The sequence below is a fragment of the Oxyura jamaicensis genome, chromosome 2 (assembly GCF_011077185.1).
Source record: "Oxyura jamaicensis isolate SHBP4307 breed ruddy duck chromosome 2, BPBGC_Ojam_1.0, whole genome shotgun sequence".
NCBI classification, from domain to species: Eukaryota; Metazoa; Chordata; class Aves; order Anseriformes; family Anatidae; genus Oxyura; species Oxyura jamaicensis.
Window position 1 is genome coordinate 55,801,521 of NC_048894.1, and position 20,061 is coordinate 55,821,581.

A 20,061-nucleotide genomic window follows, 5' to 3' on the forward strand; every position below is an offset into this window, starting at 1 on the left:
TCATATCAGCATTTACATTATTTCAATGAAAACATCCTCTATCAATATGACACCAGTTTAGAACCAATGCATCATCTTTGTCATTTCCATAAATCACTGAGCAACTCACAACACCAACAGAATTCAATTTTTTTAACTGCCAAAAAATGTCAGCAGAAACATCTGCTCCATGTCTTTTTTTTTTTTTTTTTTTTTTTTTCCTTCATATTTTTCTCTCTAGTACTTTCAAGTGGGAATGATTGTGTCCTGGCAACTTACTGGAAATCTTTTTCACATCTCATTCACATAATGGATGAGCTGTGAAATTAGTAACATAGACTGGAGGTTGCACTGGTTGGCATGCACTCTCTTTCACTGCTGTTTCAATAGCACTTCAGAGTATGTATTTAGACTGTTTACTGAGGGGATGGAATCGTAGAAAAGTGTTCTGAAAGCTCATCTGCACAACTACAGATGACTTCAGAGATGCAATTGCAGCAGAGGAACACAAATAATCCTCTGCCCATCTGCTCTCAGGCCCATCACAGGAGCCACCAGCTCAAAGACCCATATGCACAGTCCCAAAGGAGACAAATGCCTGGCAACAACCCAAATCGAGGACTACAGAGGAATGAACATCCTGTCTGGGGTCCTCCTTGCAGTTGTCCCAGCAGAATCATCAGCTCCAGTGTCCAGGTGTGACACCCATCACCGTGAGTAGCTCTTCCATCAACATTCTGGACTAAGGGAGCTGCTGCCTAGGGGTAGACAGCATGATGGGATACATGATGGGATACATGATGGGATGCAGGGGAAGAGCACTTCAGGATCACAGAGGCCATACAGGATGCTTAGAGAAAGAATCAGAGGCAAGAAATGGGAGGGGGCTAGTGGACCTGGAGAAGGAAAAAACACGAGAAAAAGAGGGAAAAGTGTAAATAGTTAGCTGGTCAGTACACTTGTCTGGCTTTGCTCTGTACATGAACAACACAGTCTGTTCTGCGTTCTTATCAAATTCCTTTCTAACTTTTTCCTGGCTGAGGGGCTCTCAGTTCTGTATACGTGTGTATGGGGGTGTGAGTGCCAACATCTGGGGTCAGACCACAGGTTGGAGGACCCCTGTGTCCGTGGTGACAGGCACAGGACCAATACAGGTGTGTGATGGCTAATGATTGAGCCAGACTAGCTAGCAAGCAGGTGTAAGTGGCTTGGGAGCAAGGGAGCATTAGTGGGTCTCTAAGGGCTAGCTCTGTGTGTGAGAGTGCCTAAGTATTTCTGGGAATGAGTGCATAGGGAGCAGAGGTGTCAACTACAGGGATCTGGAAAGTCCTGGCCAGCTGTGTGTGTGTGTGCATGCCATGGTCTGCACCAGCAACTGGAGTTGGACTACTGTAGTGGGTTTATGTGGCTAGGTTTTAGTAGTAGGGGGCCATAGGGGTGGCTTCTGTGAGAAGAATCTAGAAGCTGCCCCATGTCTGGTAAGGGCCCCACTGCTGACCAGAGCTGAGCCAATAACTGATGTTGTTTGTGCCTCTGTGAGAGCATATTTAAGTCAGGAAAAAAAATTTGCTGTGCCGCACAGCAGCTGGGAGAGTGAGAGGAGTGAGGAACAGCCTTGCAGGCACAAAGGTCAGTGAAGAAGGAGGGGGAGAGGTGCTCCAGGCACCGGAGCAGAAGTCCCCTGTGGTGAAGACCATGGTGAAGCAGGATGTCCCCCTGCAGCCAATGGAGTACCACGGTAGAGCAGGGTTCCACGCTGTAGCCCAAGGAGGAGATCACGGTGGAGCAGATGGACCTGCACTGACAGAGGCTGTGGCCTGTGGAAGACCCCTGCCGGAGCAGATTCTGGTCCAGACCTGTAGGCTGTGGAGAGGAGACCATGCAGGAGCAGGTGACCTGGCAGGAGCTGCTGCCTGTAGGGGATCCAGGTTGTAGCAGTTTGCTCCTGAGGGATGGACCCTGTGGTACGGACCCATGTCTGGACCAGTTCTTGAAGAGCTGCTGCCTGTGGGCAGCCCATGCTGGATCAGTTCACCAACGACTGTATCCCGTGGGAGGGACCCCACAGCACAGGGGACGAGAGTGACCGAGAAGGAGCGGCAGAGAAGAAGTGCTATAGACTGACCATAGCCCCCATTCCCCCGTGCTGCTCAGGGGGTGGAGGTGGAAGAGGGTGGATGGGGGGGAAGGTGCTTTTGGGTTTCTTTCCTTTGCTTCTCACTTCTCTAACTTGTTAGTAATAGGCAATAAATCTTACTATCTCCCTATGCTGAGTCTGTTTTGCCCATCACAATAATTACTGTGCGATCTTCCTGTCCTTATCTCAACCCTTGAGCCCTTTCCATCATATTTTCTCCTCGTTCCTCTTTGAGGAGGGGGAGTGAAAGAGTGGTTGTGGTGGAACTCAGCCTCCCACCAGAGTAAAACCACCACAACTACCACCTCAGGTGTTTTATGTCCTGGTGTCAGCAGCTGGGGAGATTGGGATCCAGCACCAGCCAATGGGCAGACCATGCCTCTGAGCCCAGATGCTGGAGAGATTTGACCTGTACTTATGTATATATACTCCTTTCAGGGGAACCTCCATCTTGAGCAGTTCTGTATGCAGTGTATATGGGTGCCTGTTGGGCACACACACACACACAGCCTATCTTTAGGCTTGCTATTGGTTGGACCTCAAGACATTGAGCTGCAGCAGCCATGCCTCTTTTGGGTTGTTTGATCCAGCATGACAGGTTTTCTTCTAACAGAAAACATTGCATAGCAAATACATGTCAAACGTCATGCAAGGTCAAAGTACACGACTCCTGTGATCATTTCACCATTTATTTACTGTTGCAGTTAAACTTTCTACAGTTTCCTGCATCTCAGCTAAGTCAGTAAGGTTCAACACATCTTTTTCTGTTATTAGTAACATGCTGCCTGATAAGTAGTTCAAGTAATTTGGACCTGGGTGAAGCTCTCAACTTCTGTCCAATACAGCTTTCTAATCTGCTAAATATGTTTGATGACTGTCATCTAAACTGCTGGAAGAAAGCAAATAAAAAGAGTGGGTGAAAGAAAAATAATGTGAGCAGATAATTAGAAAAGAAATAATAAAAGAAAGAAACAAACTGCTGCGGTTGATAGGCAAGCACAAAGAAATTCAGAAACATGGAAATGAAGAAAACAAAAATAGATTTGAAATGGAGCCTAGTTAAGAATTTCAAAAAGGCTTAACAAGCCTGCGCAGCTCAGTTAGACTGAGCATGCATCTCAGAAATGCAGTGATTTCTGTATTGTCTTCAAGTAGCAGTCCCAGATATAGCTTCAATTTAAACAAAGGTAGTGAGAAATTGTGTTACATTTTCCTCTAGGTTTCAGAGCATGTATTAATTCTTTCTGAATATAGAACCATATTGAAAGCATAGCAAATAAAATAGGACCACAGTCACAAGAAAAAATAATTGATAGCATTTTTAAACAAGTGATCAGATGATTAATTCATCCACATTCCTTAATGTAAAAACTACATAGGGATACATGTGCTTAAAAATTTGCAAGATGAGATTCAAAGAAAGACTCTATGGTTACATTAAAACAAACGCAGTGGTGTTAGATGAGCTGTACAACTAAGACTTCTACTGAGGAGAAAAAAACAAACAAAAAACACCACCACAAACAAACCACGTCTGCACATAAACACATTTAAGTACTTCTAATAGTATAAACAAAACTAGTTTTTATGAAACTGTAGCATCTCCACATTTCAGTAAATGGACCTACAGGATTCACTAGGCTTAAATAAAATATTTAAGGAGTTCCAGTGTTTTCAACCTGTCATTACTCTTGCCAAAAGATTTGTCTAACCAAGATAATTATAGCTGTCTAAGCTAAGCTGAAATTTCAAAGCAACACTTATGAAATATAAGCGATATCTAACAACAACTTCTGCTTACAGATATTGGTCCTACACTTTTGCCTGCATTGTCATCCATTTAAATTATGATACATAAAACTCAAAAAAAAAAAAAAAAAAAAGAAAAAAAAAAGAGACACTAAAAGTAAAAGAAAAACATCACAGCTCTTCAGCTCTTGACTGCATGTGACAAGGATCAATGTGGACAATTATAGAAGCTTGAGTATACTGGAATATGTATATGATGGTTGAGAAAGGTAGCATCCATATACAAGAACCAAACTGTATCAAAAAATACCATCTAAAATATACACTGTAGAAAGAGAAGTGGCATAAGAGGACTGGCAATAAATATTTTCTATGACTACTTACTACTAGAGCCACATAGATACTACTATAAATCTAAATCTTGTCCTTCTAATTGTAAAGGCAAATTATAATGCAAAAAATACAAGTAAATATTTGTCCTTAATCAAAACTGCCTGCTTACCCCACAGGAATCACATAAAACACTGTTCTAAAGCAATCAAAGTAGAAGGAAACTGAGATACCATGTTTTGTTACCCTTCACGTGAATTTCTGTATTTTATCCTTTCCCTTGCTGTCTATTTTCTTTGACAAGTGCAAAACCTTACTCTTGGCTTCAGCTTGTGACAAAAGACTCCTGACTCTTTCAGAGTTGCCAGCCAAGCCTAACGTGACAAGAAGACTTTAATATTATCAAAAGGTGAAGTCTTCTGATAAGTTGAGGCGATCAGCTCCAGGGCAGACGCGTTCTGCAGGAGAGTGGGGGGTTGCAGCATGCAGGGGGTTCCCTACATGGAGGCCCATCAAGGCAGCCGACAGGACCCAGCAGCCGTCACGAGGGTGGCTGACGAGGCTTGAACAGAGCCAGACACAGCCCCCCTCTGTTGTACAAAGGCAGACCCTGGAGAGTGTGAGCAACTAGTGCAAGGCGTGGCAGTCGGGGCAGCAGTGCATGCAGGCAGGGAGCAAGGTAGATCATTTTGTATTCTGGGAGCAGCAGAGGAAGGGCCTTCTACTACAACAGAAATGGTGTCCACCCACTGGGCCTGCCGGGCTAAGGCTGAAACTCAGACGGGGGGCACAACCTCCCCGGCTGGATGCCTACACCTGGAGAGACCTCCCAGGGATCTCTCTCCTGAGGTGAGAGGATCTCACCAAGCAACGTAGCATCCAGGAATCTGAGCAGGAATTTGACAAATGGTATTATGTGCAGTCATGGTTTGAGCAACAGCCCTGCCTTAAGTCCTGGCAAGGGGAAGATAAACAAGCTTGCAGCCCTGAACAAACACCTGTGAAAGACTCACATGACAAGGGAGAGTGGACCCTTGTCTCTGCTTGGAGCTGGAGGAAGAGTCTACGGGCACCCCTAAGTGCCTGGGCACAATAGATGTTCAGGCAGGAGAGAAGAGACTCCAAGTGAACTAGTAAAAACCTCAGAAAGGACGTTCACACAAAGTTGGCTCAGTCTCCCACTGCATCAGAATTGTTGCCACAAAAAAAGGCATGGAGGGTGTTAGTCACTGGAGACTCCTCTCTGAGAGGCACTGAGGCTCCCATTTGCCACATGGCCAATCTCTCCAGAGAGGTTCGATGCTTGCCTGGAGCCCATATTTATGATATTACAAAGAGGCTACAAAGTCTGGTAGGTCCCAAAGACTACCACCCCTTCCTACTTTTTCACATAGGATCAAATGATGCTGTGACAAGGAGATTCCAAAATATCAAAAATGACTTTATGTCCCTCGAAAAGATGTTGAAGGGATCAGGGGCACAAGTAATATTTTCCTCTGTCCTCCCAGTTGGTGACTGGGATCCAAGAAGAAGGAGATGAATGGACCAAATGAATGATTGGCTGTGAGGCTGGTGACATGCTCAAGGTTTGGGGTTCTATGGTCTTGGATGCACTTTTGAGAAACAAGGCATGCTTACACTGAATGGGGCACAGCTGACCAGGTGGGGCAAGAGTGTTCTGGGCATAAGCTATCTGGGCTTGTCACGACAGCTTTAAACTGCATGCAGTGAGTGAAGGGGATGTACCTCTGAGTGAAGAAAGAAAAGCTGAGAACATTGTCAGTCTAAGAAACAACAGGGAAATACTTGTGAACTGCCCCAACACAATAAGGAAGGGTTCTTCTGGAAATGTGATGCAACCGATAGCCCAGCCAAAGTGCCTCTACACCAACGCATGCAGCATGGGAAACAAGCAGGAGTTAGAAACCATGGTGCAATTAGACAAATAAGGCCTGACCACTATCAGAAAGATGGTGGGATGGATCACACAACTGGAACACTGGAATAAAGGGCTACAAGCTCTTCAGAAGAGAAAGACAGGAAAGGAGGGGAGGGAGTGTTCCCCTCTACATTAGGGAAGGGATAGATTGCAAAGAAATGCCTCTGAGAAACAGCTACAGACAGATTGAGAGCTTGTGGTTGAAAGGACCACACCAATAAAGGACACCTTGTAGTTGTGGTATATTACAGGCTGCCTGATCAAGGGGAGCCTGTGAATGAAGCATTCTTGCTTCAAGTACAAGAAGCATCACTCTCACACACTCTCTTCCTGATGGGGGACTTCAACCAGGTGGATGTCTTCTGGGAAAACTACACAGCAAGCCGTGAGCAATACCAGAGATTCCTAGAGTGCATTCAGGATTACTTCCTGGTCCAGGTACTGGATAAACCAACCAAAGGAGAAGGGTTACTGGACGTGTTTCTCACTGATGCAGATGAACTCATTAAGGAAGTTAAGATGGGAGGCAGTCTGGTCTGAAGCAGCTACGCCCTGACTGATGTTTTTGTTCTCAAGGAATATGAGCTTGGAAAAGAGCAAAGTCAAGATGCAGAACTTTAGAAGAGCAAACTTTCAACTGTTTAAGTGGATGAGATTCACTGGGAAACCATCCTTAGGGACAGAGGAACTAATCAGAGCTGGCAACTCTTTAAGGACACTTACAGGACAAGAACACTCCATCCCCATGTGTAACAAATCAAGCAGGGAAGGCAGGAAACCAGCAAGGCAGAGCAAGGACTTGCTGGTCAAACTGAGGTGTGAGAAAGAAATGCACAGGCAGTGGAAGAATGGACATGTGGTCTGGGAAGAGTACAAGGATGATGTCTAGATACACGGGGATGGGATTAGGAAAGCCAAGGCACTGATGGAACTGTGCTTGGCAAGGGATACAAAAAATAACAAGAAGGGATTCTGTAGGCACATTGGCTGGAAAAGAAAGGCCAAGGAGGCCACATCCCGTCTGATAAATGAGAAGGGAGAACTGGTAACAACAGGCATGGAGAAGGCTGAGGTACTCAACAACTTCTTTGCCTCAGTCTTCACTGCTTGTCAGGGACTTGTTTCTCGAGTCCCTGAACCTCTGGGCAGGGGTTGGGGAAATAAAGTCCCTCCCACTGTAAGCAAAGAGCAGGTTCAAGACCATCTAATGAAACTGAACAGGTACAAGTCTGATGACAGGGTATAAAGACCTGATGACATGCATCCCAGGGTCCTGAGGGAAATGGCTGATGGAATTGTCAAGCCACTCTCCACCATATTTGAAAGGTTCTGGCAGTCACACGAAGTTCTCAGTGACTAGAAAAAGGGAAACATCAATCCCATTTTTAAAAAGTGTAGAAAGGAGAACCTGAGGAATTACAGACCAGTGAGCCTCACCTCTGTGCCTGGGAAAATCATGGAAGAGATCTTCCTGGAAGAAATGTCTAGGTAGATGCAAGACAAAGAGGTGATCTGGGAGACAGCATGGCTTCACCAAGGACAAATCATGCCTGACCAATCTGGTGGCCTTCTATGAATGAGTGACTGCATCAGTTGAGAAGGGAAGACTGATTGATGTCATCTACCTGGACTTCTGTAAGGCATTTGACAAGGTCAGAGGGTAGTGAGTCCCTGGAACAGGTTTCCCAGAGAGGTTTCGGATGCCCCATCCCTGGAAGTGTTCAAGACCAGGCTGGATGAGGCGTTGGGAAACCTGTTCTAGTGTGTGGCCTCCTTGCCTATGGCAGGGGGTTGGAACTAGATGATCTTCAAGGTCCATTCCAACCCGAGCCATTCTGTGATTCTTTGAAAATGCCTTTTTTTTTTTCCCCTATTGCTTTTATGCACAAAACATAACCACATCCCAAGAAAAACACACTTTTTCCCCTGAACAAAAACTACCCATTCTGCTCTAATATATTAATGACACCTGACATAGTAAGACTGCTTAGAACCTGGGTTCTACCCTCAGTAGCCCATTCCAGAAGGGGTGTTCAGCTGCTTCTCCTCCACCCCAGGAAGAGCCTGAGGTGGTCTATATCATTTTCTATTTTCAAGGCTATATTTCAGTATGGATAGGTGTCTCCTCTTAAAGCAAGCTTCAAAATTCTTAGAGACTTTGAGGTGACTGACCAGTCTTATACCTGAGGGATGACACAGAGGTGATTACCTGCCCTAGAGAATCTGCTGGATAAAGTAGAGCCTTTTCTCTATAAATCCTTAAAGACTATCCTTAAGGATTTTCATAAAAATCCTTATTATGACCCTTTTCTTCAGTCAGACATACTGGAAGAAACACAGAGGTCTTTGGGAGTCTGTTTTTTCCATTGTACTTCTGTGTTCAATGTGAATATCTCATATATTCATCCAGCTAGATCACAGAAAACAGCACTATTTTGAAGCTCTAACTGGAGGCAATTAGCATTTTTTGAGAGATCCTCTTCCCTTCCAGTAAAAATCTAGCCATTGTCAGGAAGAAACATAGCAATACATAATTTTCTTGAATAGCCACCTCTTGCAAAATAAGTTTTCAAATTAAAACATTAGTTTGCTAATATTTAGTGTTTCCAGTTTGTGAGATGATAAATGAGGGTCTGATTATACATTGACCAACTGTTTTCATTAAACTTTTAGAAAAGAGATTTTTTTGCAAGCTTTCTTCTCGTTTTTTCAAATAGATCTTCTTCATGTAATGATTTTCATAGGTCTTAAAGCACTTACAAAAAGCATCATTATTCCTATGGTGCAAATGAAAACAAACAAAAAAAAAAAAAAAGAGAAAACACACAAGTGGGAGAAAGAAATTACTTGCCCCAAAATTAAATCACTAAGAAGTGCTAACGCAAACGACTGAATCGAAATATGCTAATTCTCATTCTGTAGTCCTACCAGTTGATCATGCTGCCTTCCACAAATGGAAGAATTAAGAATGTAGAATTTATCAAATCATTTTGTCCTAAGTAATGTACACAGAAATGGTACAAAACTTATATAATGCCTGGTTATTTGTTGGTATATACTGTCCCTTTAATGGAAAACATCATTAAAAAACAGAATGTATTTTTTTGTCTATTTTTAATGCTATTTTTAAAAAAATATATGTGTAGAGATTAAAAAAAAAAAAACAAACAAAAAAACACAACTCTACGGATATATCTGAAGAAATTCTCATTACAATTGACCTTTGCACTAACTTCATTTTCTCACCTGTCTGAGAAAGCCAGAATTATGGAGTGACTTCAAAACATTTTTATTTTTTTCTAACAGCTGTCAATCAGAATTTAATATCAGCACTTTAATCTATTATTATTATTATTGCAATTAAATTAAAGTAAGCAGTATGCTAGATTGTCTTAATGGAAAAGTTTAATGAAAAGATAATTAATTTTAAGTCTTTACACGCTGAGTCCTTTTTAGGCTGTGATTAATCTTGACTTTGATTTTATAGCATCCATAAGCCGTTTTAAAGTTATCTGTTCTTAATTGCATGTTCTCTTTTAACTATCCCCTGGAAATAATATCTGATTCTCCATTCTGAATAACAGCTGAGCACAGGTTATATCTGCCGCAAAAACTTACCTAATACTAAGCTTTCCCAAATGCAGGCTGCAAATTCAGGCAAGTTGCTTGGTCAGTTTTAAACACATAAACCAGGTCATTAAACTCAGGGACTGAAAATGCTCTGAAGTAGATTCTGATTTCAGACTGTCATTGAGCCCTAAACATATTTCCCCTACATAGTAGAAGTTTTGCTTAAAAACTCACAACATTTGATTCTAATTTAGAACTACGTATAAACAGCCTAACTTTATAAACAGGTAGAACCTGAAGGCCAGTTTCACCCCTCACTCTCTCTCAAACCTTATCCAGCTTGTTTTATTTTATTTAAATTCCAACATAATCACTGATGGTTGACTATTCATATTCTGCTTTGCATCCTAATGCTCATTTTCTTTATTTAACCTTCACCAAACACTACTGATGTTAGTGCTCATTTTGGAACTTCAGCCCTTCCTGTCCTGAACATACATTCCATCCATTTATGTATAATAAACTTGCAAGCTGACTCCAATTTATTACACATTCTGAATGTTATAAGCACATGGTGCAGAGCAGCTCAGTCCAGCAGACAATAAATTAGTAGCAGGTGAGTAACTACACAGCTTACAGCTCTATAACTAAGAATAGATTGAATAAATGCATATACATATATAAATATATAGGAGGACAGAACATAAAAAACACAACATTCCCAACTAAAATATATATATAAATAGCACAAAGCTTTTCTTTTCCTAGTTTTGGAGGCATGGCTCAAAAATGCATTGACTTGGGGTTTATATATTTTACATGAAAGACTGCAACTCACCGTTGGTGCCAAGAAGGTTATCAGAATTCTTGGCTGCATTAGGCAAAGTATTACTAACAGGTCAAGAGACTTGATCCTTCCATTGTTCCCCACAGTATCTTCCTGAAAATAAAAAACCTGTCTGTTCATGTCTTGGACAAATGTACAGTTTTCTGAGTGAAGAACTGGCTGGGTGGCTGGGCTGAAGAAATGAACAGAGTTCAGTCCAGTTTGTGGCAGGTCAACAGTGGCATTGCCCAGGGCTCAGTCATGGGGCCAATTTTGTTTAACATTTTCTTCAATGGTCTGGATGAGAGGATCAATTCCACCCTCACTAAGTTTGCAGATGATAACCAGTTAAGTAAAACTATTGATCTACTTAAGGGTAGGAAGGCTTTACAAAGGAATCTGGATAGGCTAAATTGATGGGCCAAATCCAATCACATGACATGCAACAAGGCTAAGTGCTAGGTGCCGCACTTAGGTCATAACAAACTCATGCATCAGTACAGGCTGTGGTAAGAGTGTCTGGAAAGTTGCCAGCAGAAAAGGAGCCAGGGGTGCTGCCAGCTGGACACAAGTCATCAGTGTGCCCAGGTGGCCAAGAAGGCCAGTAACAGCCTAGCCTGAATCAGAAATAGTGTGGCCAGCAGGACAAGGGAAATGATTGTTCCCTTGGATGTAGCACTGGCAAGACTGCTCCTTGAATATCATGTTCAGTTTGAAGCCCCTCAGTAAAAAAAGGACATTGAGTTCCTTGAGCACGTGCAGAAAAGGGCAACAAAGCTGTTGAAGGGACTAGAAAACAAGGATTATGAAGAGTGACTGAGGAAACTGAGGTTGCTTAGTCTTGGGGGATGGGGGAGAGAGACCTCATCACTGCCTACAGCTTCCTGACAGGAGGTTGCAATGGGGTGGGTGTCAGTCTCTTTTCTTGGGTGAGAAGCAACAGAATGCAAGGAAATGTTCTTAGGATGTACCATTGGAAGTTTAGATTGGATATTAGGAAGAATTTCTTCCCAGAAATGGTGGTCAAGCATTGGAACAGGCTGCCCAGAGAAGTGGTGGAATCCCCATGCCTGGGGGTATTTAAGAGATGCGTGGATGTGGCAATAAGGAATGTGGCTTAACAGTGGAAGTTGATAGGTCAGGTTGATGGCTGGACTTGACGCTCTTGAACATATTTTCCACTGTAAATTTTTCTCCAATTCTAAAAGCTAAGATTAAACCAAACAACTTCACCTCCATTTCAAATTATCTTTTAAAATTAAAACATATAATTCAACAACAGTCTGCATCCCTAGAATAGCAAGAAAGGCATTATGTTAAATCCCTTGAAAACATGTAATAAATAATAGATGAATCCACATAGACTAGTATAAATTATGATATTTCCTTTGAAAACTGCTATTGGAAAAGGATTAGCTGCTTTAGAAGTTCACATATTGATTATGCAACCCTTTTAATAAGCTTCTGTAAACAAAAGAGTTTCTCTATAAACGAGCTTTGAGAATATTCTCAACAGCCAAGAGACAGACATGCTAGAAATGTTGTTCTGCAGAGCATGCATCAGATTTGAACATTTGATTAGTTCAGACACAGAGTGTGAGAAAGGAGAAGAATAAATTGACACCAATCTCACCAGCTGAGAACAATCAGTTGTTGAAAGTGCTTTCTCAGACAATACTAAGAGCAGGAGAGACAAAAGACTAAAGAATTCAGAAATTCTAGCTCCCTTTTCAACTTCTGCTCCAAGATTAGCATTGTTCAGATACAAATCCACATGAACACCTTGCTGAGCCTGAACACAGCATTTACCTCCCTAAATCTACTTTGCTTATCCCAGGTCACAAATTCAGAGTCTCTAAGTATCTTGGATACAAACAGAGGATTTACTTTTATTATTATTATTATTTCCCAGCTAGCCAGGACATCCTTCCTGCTTTTTTTTTTTTTTTCTGAGAAACTTCATCTGTTCTTAAGAAACTGTTGAACCTTCACTGCAGCAGATCTTATGGAAGTTTTTATTATTATTATTATTTTAAGTTTACTTTTCCAATCATCAGGGGAGTTCTTAAGAAACAGGATAGGAATATCATAATGTAGTTGTTCAGTCCAATTTTATACTCTTGGATGTGTTTTTGTTTGATTTTTCTTTCCTAAGGCAGAGCTATAACAGAGTTAAATTTTACAAATAGGCCCCAGGAACTATTCTGGCCTTAATTTTGAAGGTTATATATTGTTCTAGAAACATAACTAGTTTCCTAGTTTTTATCAACATCAACCCTTATTAATATCAAACCCAAGTCTCTTTCAAAGACTTTTTTGAAGCTCAGATGAGAAAGATCTAGTCTCTAGCTGGTAGTATTAACTATCAAATTACTATGACTTCTCCACATTGAGTTTACAGTTATCCAAAAGTATAATAAACTGAAGAAAAATACTATCTTTAAGGGTTTTGTTTGTTTGTTTTTAAACAAAGGTTCTGTTAGTTCTAGCAAGAGTAAGTTCTTTAGAAGTTCTAGGGGGAATTACTAAGGGAAAAAATACATACCACTTTCATTTTGGCAGATGTTACAAACTTCAGTTTTTTTTTTTTGTCATTAATGACTCTCCACATTTAGATTAGTGGATTTTCTTGTATCCTGGAGGTACTTCAGTTGCATGTATATTCTCTTCTGATAATTAGTGCATTTGTGTTGTTCATGGTTACAAAACTTGACTCATGAGAACATAAGCAATCTTAGTATTAGTGGACTATCTGTCCTATTTCACTCAGATCACACTGAACAAGTTCAATAAGTGTTGCTTTTTATTAATTGCAGCAGTTGCTTTTCTTTGAAATATTTTTGTCGTTTCCCAATTTTTTCCCCTTCCCTCCGTTAAATGATAAGAAAGAAAAAAGTTTCCATAATTAGTGAATTGTGAAGAGAACTCTCGTTATTGATCATGTAATGAATTAATGTCTGTAAAACTGCAAGCCTACTGCCTTTTCTAAAAGAAAATAAAAAAATAATAATATAGTTTTCTAACAAATCTGGTAGTTACTTTTTATGATGTCAATCTTGTTCTCAGAACTCCCCCAGTTTTTACTGAAGTGGAAGGTCATACTTTACTTGTTTGTGATGACTATGCATCTGTACAATTAGTTCTATTTTTTTTTTTTCTGAAGATTAAAAGCATATCTTTCACAAATTATGTATTTGCTCTTTTGCTATGGACTACTTCCCAAAATGCTGACAAAAAAAGAGAAAAAACACACTATAATGCCATCTTTTCTTCTCTAGACTCTGAATGTAGAAAGTCAAATGTTTCAGTTGTTTCCTCCTTCCTGGAAATACAAGAAAATCTTTTATTACCAAGTAATCAACAGAAGTCTTGCTGTAAATCCAATCATTACACCCTATGCAGATTAAATTTGGTTTTCTGATTACTGATTTTATCAATAATTAGGAATCAAAATTATCACTGCCTCTACAAAGTGTGTTAGTACAGAAGTTTCTTGCTCAAATTTTATTTCTATATACTAACACACTACTTATTAAAGCAGTATCTCATTGTGGGGAGAAAATGAATATTCCTAGAAAAAAAAAAAAATCAGTGCTCATTAGACTTTCAGTGACACTTAATGTATTCATCTCAAGAGAAGATCAGTGCTTTACTCCCTAGTAACTCTGGAACACATTCAAAAATATAAGGTAGCATTCACGACAAGCTATGAGGAGACAGAACCAGGGAATGCAGGGGTCAGGATCTGTTATGTTGAAACTAGGACAAAAAACTCACCTCATTGTTACAAATACTCATTTTGGAAAACAAAACAAAACCAAAAACAACAACAACCAAACAAAAACACACACACACCACAAAACAACAAAATCAAAATTCCCCACAACCTTGCAACATACTTGTACTCTAAAAATATATAAAAAAATGTGTATGTTCTCAACATTCCGGTATTCCAGTGTAATTTCTGTCTGCCTCTTCTGGTGATGTGATTATCTAAGACTACTTATCTCCTACTGCTTTTACAGATCTAACAGATAACTGATGGTGAGCTTGAGATTAGTGCCCCCAGTGGAATAACTGAAGATTTATAAGCAAGCCCTTTCCCATACGATATTCTCAAAGAAAAAGTGGACATACACAAGAAAAAATAAGGGCAATTTTTGTTTGAAAGTGAAATTTAGAAAGAATATAGCTTATCTCATATGAGTAAGTATGAATATAATTAAGATTAATCTTTTGAGAACAAATTGGACTCTTTGCTATTGGAGATAATTAGAAGACAAATATGGTTAAATTGTTTTTAATAGGTTCTGCTAGATTTTTCTTAAAACGTTTGTGCACGAGGTGGTAAATAGATCACAGTTGTAGCAAACTGTGAGTAAATCCTTTATAGTGTTTCTTTAACATGTAGAGTCAAGTGAAAACATGCTGCACATAAATCTGAGATGAAGTTTGAATAATTACTATTTGTTCTGATATGCATTTGTAAATTTATATCATTTTGTTTTAAGGAAGCATCTTAGAGCCTAAAGCTAGATGTATAGTTTGTGCAAAGTGCAGCAGAGTGGTATTATCTGAACAACATGAGATGAGAAGAAGCAATGAAGAAAATAAGCTCTTGTTCTCAATGGTTCCAGGAACCTTTTACCAATAGACTCTTGAAAAATGTGTCTCTAAGAAATGTCCATGGCAGGGTGGCCTTCAGTAGGCTATAAAGGTTAGTCACAGATTAAAATTTAGCTCATACAATAAAGCTGGTAAGGATTATGTTTAATGTTAATTATAACCTTAATCATTTTTAAAATGATTTTAACTCTTTCACACCTGTAAATAATGATTTTTAAATATTAAAAAATCTTAAAAATCTTAATACTTAAGTGATTAAGTATTAATTTACCTTTCTGTCTTGTCTAATGATAAATGGTGTTCTAGCTTGGTATTTGCTAAGCCACAACATTCCCCTGGGCACTGGGAATGTTAGGAAAAAAACAATATGGCAGATTTCTGGGGTGTTTCCTATGCAGTGAGATACACAACTTTCAATTATTTTTGATTAATTCACCATTAAGCTTTTGGGACTTCACAGGGTCTGGCTGGGATGGAGTTTACTTTCCGTGCAGCAGCCCATACAGTGCTCTGCTCTGCACTTCTAGCTAGAACAGCACTAGTATGACACCAGTGTTTTGTCTACTGCTGAGCAATAGTGGCACAGCACCAGAACTCCCTCCAAACCCTTCACAGTCAGCAGGCTGGGGGTGGGCAAGAGACAGAGAGGGAACATCACCAGGGCAGTTGACCTAAACCGACCAAAGGGATATTCCATATCATATGATCTCACACTGAGTATTAAAAGGTGGGAAAGGGGAAGGAGAGGGAGAGTCTCCTGTTATGGAGACTGTTATGCCTGCCCTCCCAAACAACTGCTGCACGTATTGAGGCCCTGCTTCCCAGGACACGGCTGAACATTGCTTATTAATGGAAAGTAGAGATTTTTTTTTCTTGCTTCTGCTTCTCTGTGTTTTTTATTTGTTTTTATCTTTTTCTCTTTACTTAAATTATCTTTATCTCAACCCATAAGCCATTTTTTCCCCAAGCATACTTTCTTCTCCCTCTCTTCTTTTGAGGAGGGTGAGTGAGAGGGTTCATTGTGGAGTTTAGCTGTCCAGCCAGATAAAACCCCTACATCAACCCACTAGTACCTGTAAGGAAATAAGATAGTGGACACAGTGTGGAAATCTTGGTTTGTCTTGGAAAGATGAATAGCCTTCACATAAAAATGCCTTATTCTAACAAGCAAATTATTTTCTGATCTTAAAAAGTCAGGTATGCATAGTAGATCTACACAATTGACAATATCATTGGAATTGTTAGTTTCAAATCTGAAATAACTATTTCTGTAAATGTTTGTTTTATAGTTTGCACTGTTCTCATCCCCAGAATACATACTTCACCTCTCTGAACTAACTGTTGTTTTCACTACCATGCTATAAATATATTATGACCAGACCTATGTGACAAGGCCATTTTGATTCACAAGGGTTTCATGCAAACATTTTTCTGTTTCACTTCAAGGACATCATCCCTTGGTTTTGTCTTTGAGTTCAATTTCAAAAGAAACCTAACACACTAATCTGAAATTCAGTCAAAGCTGTAAAGCTTTGCCTTGTTTCAGGTCAAAAGCTTAGGAAAGTGTTGAAATTCCCTGACCAAAGCAAAATTAACTGAAAAAAAAGCCTTCAGTAACACAGAACTAGTTCCTTTAAGTTCAGCAAAACTCAAACTCATGAAAATCATAAGTTATAGAGCTAAGATACACACTAATATAGTCTTGACTCTAACCTCTTTAAGAAATGCCCTGTTATATCACCAGCACAAACTTTGTAAATACTGAGAAAAACATTTTACAGTGGAATACAAAACCACTTGCTTTGTAACATAATCTTATATTTAAGTAAAATGATACTGAAAGTGCCTTAAACAGTTTTCTTCTCCATAGAATCACAACATCTGCTAAATTTTATAGCCTTTTCATACAACTCATAATCCTGTTTAAAATTGTTTTCCGTTATTTTTATATTACACCAGTTATCATCCCAACTTCGTTACTCCTCCAGCATCTCTTTTGTACTATTATTGTCACAAACATCAGAAATTTCATAAGGAGCTGAAAGGTAGCACACCAAGCGTGTCCAAATACACGTTCACACTGCACCAGTAGGAAAGGACAGCTGAGTATCACTGCAGCAGAGTTGAAGCACCATACCTCAGGACAGGATAACCACAACCGTTAGCAAGCTTCAACAAATCCCCTCTTTATTTGCAGTTATAATTAATACCATAAACAGATTCGTAACATCTTGTAAATCCTGGTAAGTATTGCCTGCTCAGTAAGGGCAGAGGTAAGGTTATCTCAGCCTATACCTCAACACTATAATTTTTGATTTTCACTGATTTTGGAGCCATTCAATTCCAGACTCCGGAACAGCACAAGACCTCACACATTCTGACAGAACATTCGCTGAGTGATTAACTTTCTGCTCAACATTTTTAATAGGAAAAGACTTCTAAAATTGTAGTACCAAGTGATAAAAACTAAAATATATATATTTTAAAAGATAAAAATTAAAACAAAAGTTTAGACATGTAAGTTAGAAAGTCTATCTGATTTAAAACTTAAGTCTCTAAACAATGTATCTCCAAATGACCTGGACAGTGTAATCCCATATATTTATCCTATATCACATATCCCATCCTATAGTTAAAAGCAGAACAGTAGACTCCAAATCCACCTTTCAATACTTCAGTCCAATTCTTTTTTTTTTTTTTTTTTTTTTTTACACATCATTGGTTTATTAGTTCTTTCCTTTTCAGTGCTGTGATTTAAGAAAAATTATGCCATCTATGTGTCCTTGTTGCTTCTTTTTGGGACTCAAGGAAAGCTAGACTATGTTAGATTATATCTTAAGTCATCTACACACTCACAAAGGAGTGAAGATACAATGGCAGAAGGAAGAGCCCAAATAATACCCTGCCAGGCTATCCATGGTCCAGGCATCAGCAACTGGGGAGACTTGGACCCAGGGCCAGCTACTACTCAGACTGTCTGAGCCCAGACACTGGAGGAATCCAACACGTCTAAGAGTGAGGTGGGGACTGTGTACATGCCAGTGAACTTCCATTTTGATCAGCCAAAAAGGGAGCAGGATGAGGACACCGGTGCAACCAGCCATGCACTCGTGTGTGCATGATGTGCCTGCTGGGAATGCATGCAGCTGCAGGAATTTTGCCTCTGTCAGGCTTTTGGATCCTGCACAATACATTTTCTTCTGACAAACTATACATATTTTCTGAGGCTTGCTAGATAAAATGGACTTAACTGAGCTTCCATCCCCACATTTCTCTAATTAAACACTTTAACTGCATATCATATGGACAGGAAGCATATTTTTCCAGGTGTCTGCACTAGAGCAGAAAAAGTTCTAGAAATATTATATTTTCAAAAAACAAAGAAGCATTTTTTTCATTTGTTTCACCAAAATACTACTTCAATCTAAATTCTGTGTCTCCTTTCTTAAGATGAGAGGTAAGTACACAATTGCTATGCACATTCAAAAGAGCTGCCCATGAAATTTCTCACACACTCATCAGTACTTCACATATTTCCCATTAATAAACACTCATTTGCCCTTCAACTCTCAGTTGTACTAGCCCAGTAGCCATACCATGAAGGACTTGATTAATACATATATATATATATTTAGGCTCCTGTGAATTGTCACAATTTTTCAGTTGTTATTTTGGTTACGAATGAAATAATACTGCAACTGTATTTGTAACAATTTATATAGCTGTAGTTAGATTATATGAATTTATATTCATATCTACATAAAACCCAACTTCAAATTTAAATTTTCAACTGTTCAGAAGCATCTTAATGGTCTCCTCGATATTAAGAGGTAGTTTGCTAAAGGGAAAAAAAAGGACTAGATATATTTTCTGCATCTTCCAGATATTTTAAAATACACCTTGCAGATAAAAACCCTGCTTTTAGTGTATGATGGAAGGAACAGAAGACACACACCAGAGACTCTTCATACACACTTCAGAATCTGTAAAAAGAGCAACTGTATATTTTTCTCATCTTTCTTTGCTTTATTATTGTAGCATAGGTGGAGCTCATAGGAAATACTCTTATTTGCAAGAAAAAAGTGTAAATAATTTAATTCTAGAATGGCCACAAATCAGTATGTAAACAAGCCTCAGGATTAGCAACACAAACCAATGTTTCTCTAGCAGTGGTCAGCAGCTCTTCCCAGAAGTTTAGGGCACATTCACTGTGCCCATTTGGAAGTGTAGAGTGCAATCACTGATAATGTGCTTTGGACACTTGCATGATACAGAAAAGTATATACAGTAAATACAGCCCTATGTAGAAAAGACAGAGCCTGCTTAAACCAACTTTTTCTTAAAAAGGTTGAGAATCTTTAGCAAGCAGATAAGATGACAAACTTGATATCTCAGAAGACCTCAGCGTCTTCCATACTCATTTATGATTTTGAAATGGCAGGATGGCTTACAGTTATGACAAGTGGCACCACTGTATCCAGTTCCATCGCAAGTGCACTTGAAGCTGTCCCACGTCTGGGTGCATTTGCCACCATGTTCACAGTGATTGGGCACGCACCTGTCAGGATGAAATGCAAAGAGATAGAGAGAAAACGAAATGAGCATCAAGATTTAAACACGGCTAAACTGGGAGCTGATCAAGCAGTAAATATATCATGTCCTTGCCTGGCAATTAATCCTTGTTATCTCTTTTATAAATTTGTATCCAAACACACAGTTGCACAATAAATGATTTATCAGGCTCTGATGAAGCCCCTTTACAAACAGAAGAAAAGGGGAATAAAGGTGGAGTACACTCACTTAATAAATTAGGGTTCTAATCTAAGTATGACTAGTACTTAGCTGTCAAAACAAAAAGAATATCACAAGTCACACTGCTTTGTGCTATGCAGGTGGTGTCATGCC

At 39.6% G+C, this 20,061-nt stretch overlaps 1 protein-coding gene across 3 annotated transcripts in view; it reads right to left on the bottom strand.

Annotated features, from left to right (window-relative positions):
- CNTNAP2 (contactin associated protein 2) overlaps positions 1-20,061 on the bottom strand; it is a 1,137,498-nt gene that overhangs the window by 379,843 nt on the left and 737,594 nt on the right. For all 3 annotated transcript variants that reach the window (XM_035319470.1, XM_035319471.1, XM_035319472.1), the window contains one exon: positions 19,608-19,714. In XM_035319470.1, the coding sequence (XP_035175361.1) occupies positions 19,608-19,714 (107 nt within the window). The remainder of the gene's footprint in view (positions 1-19,607; positions 19,715-20,061) is intronic.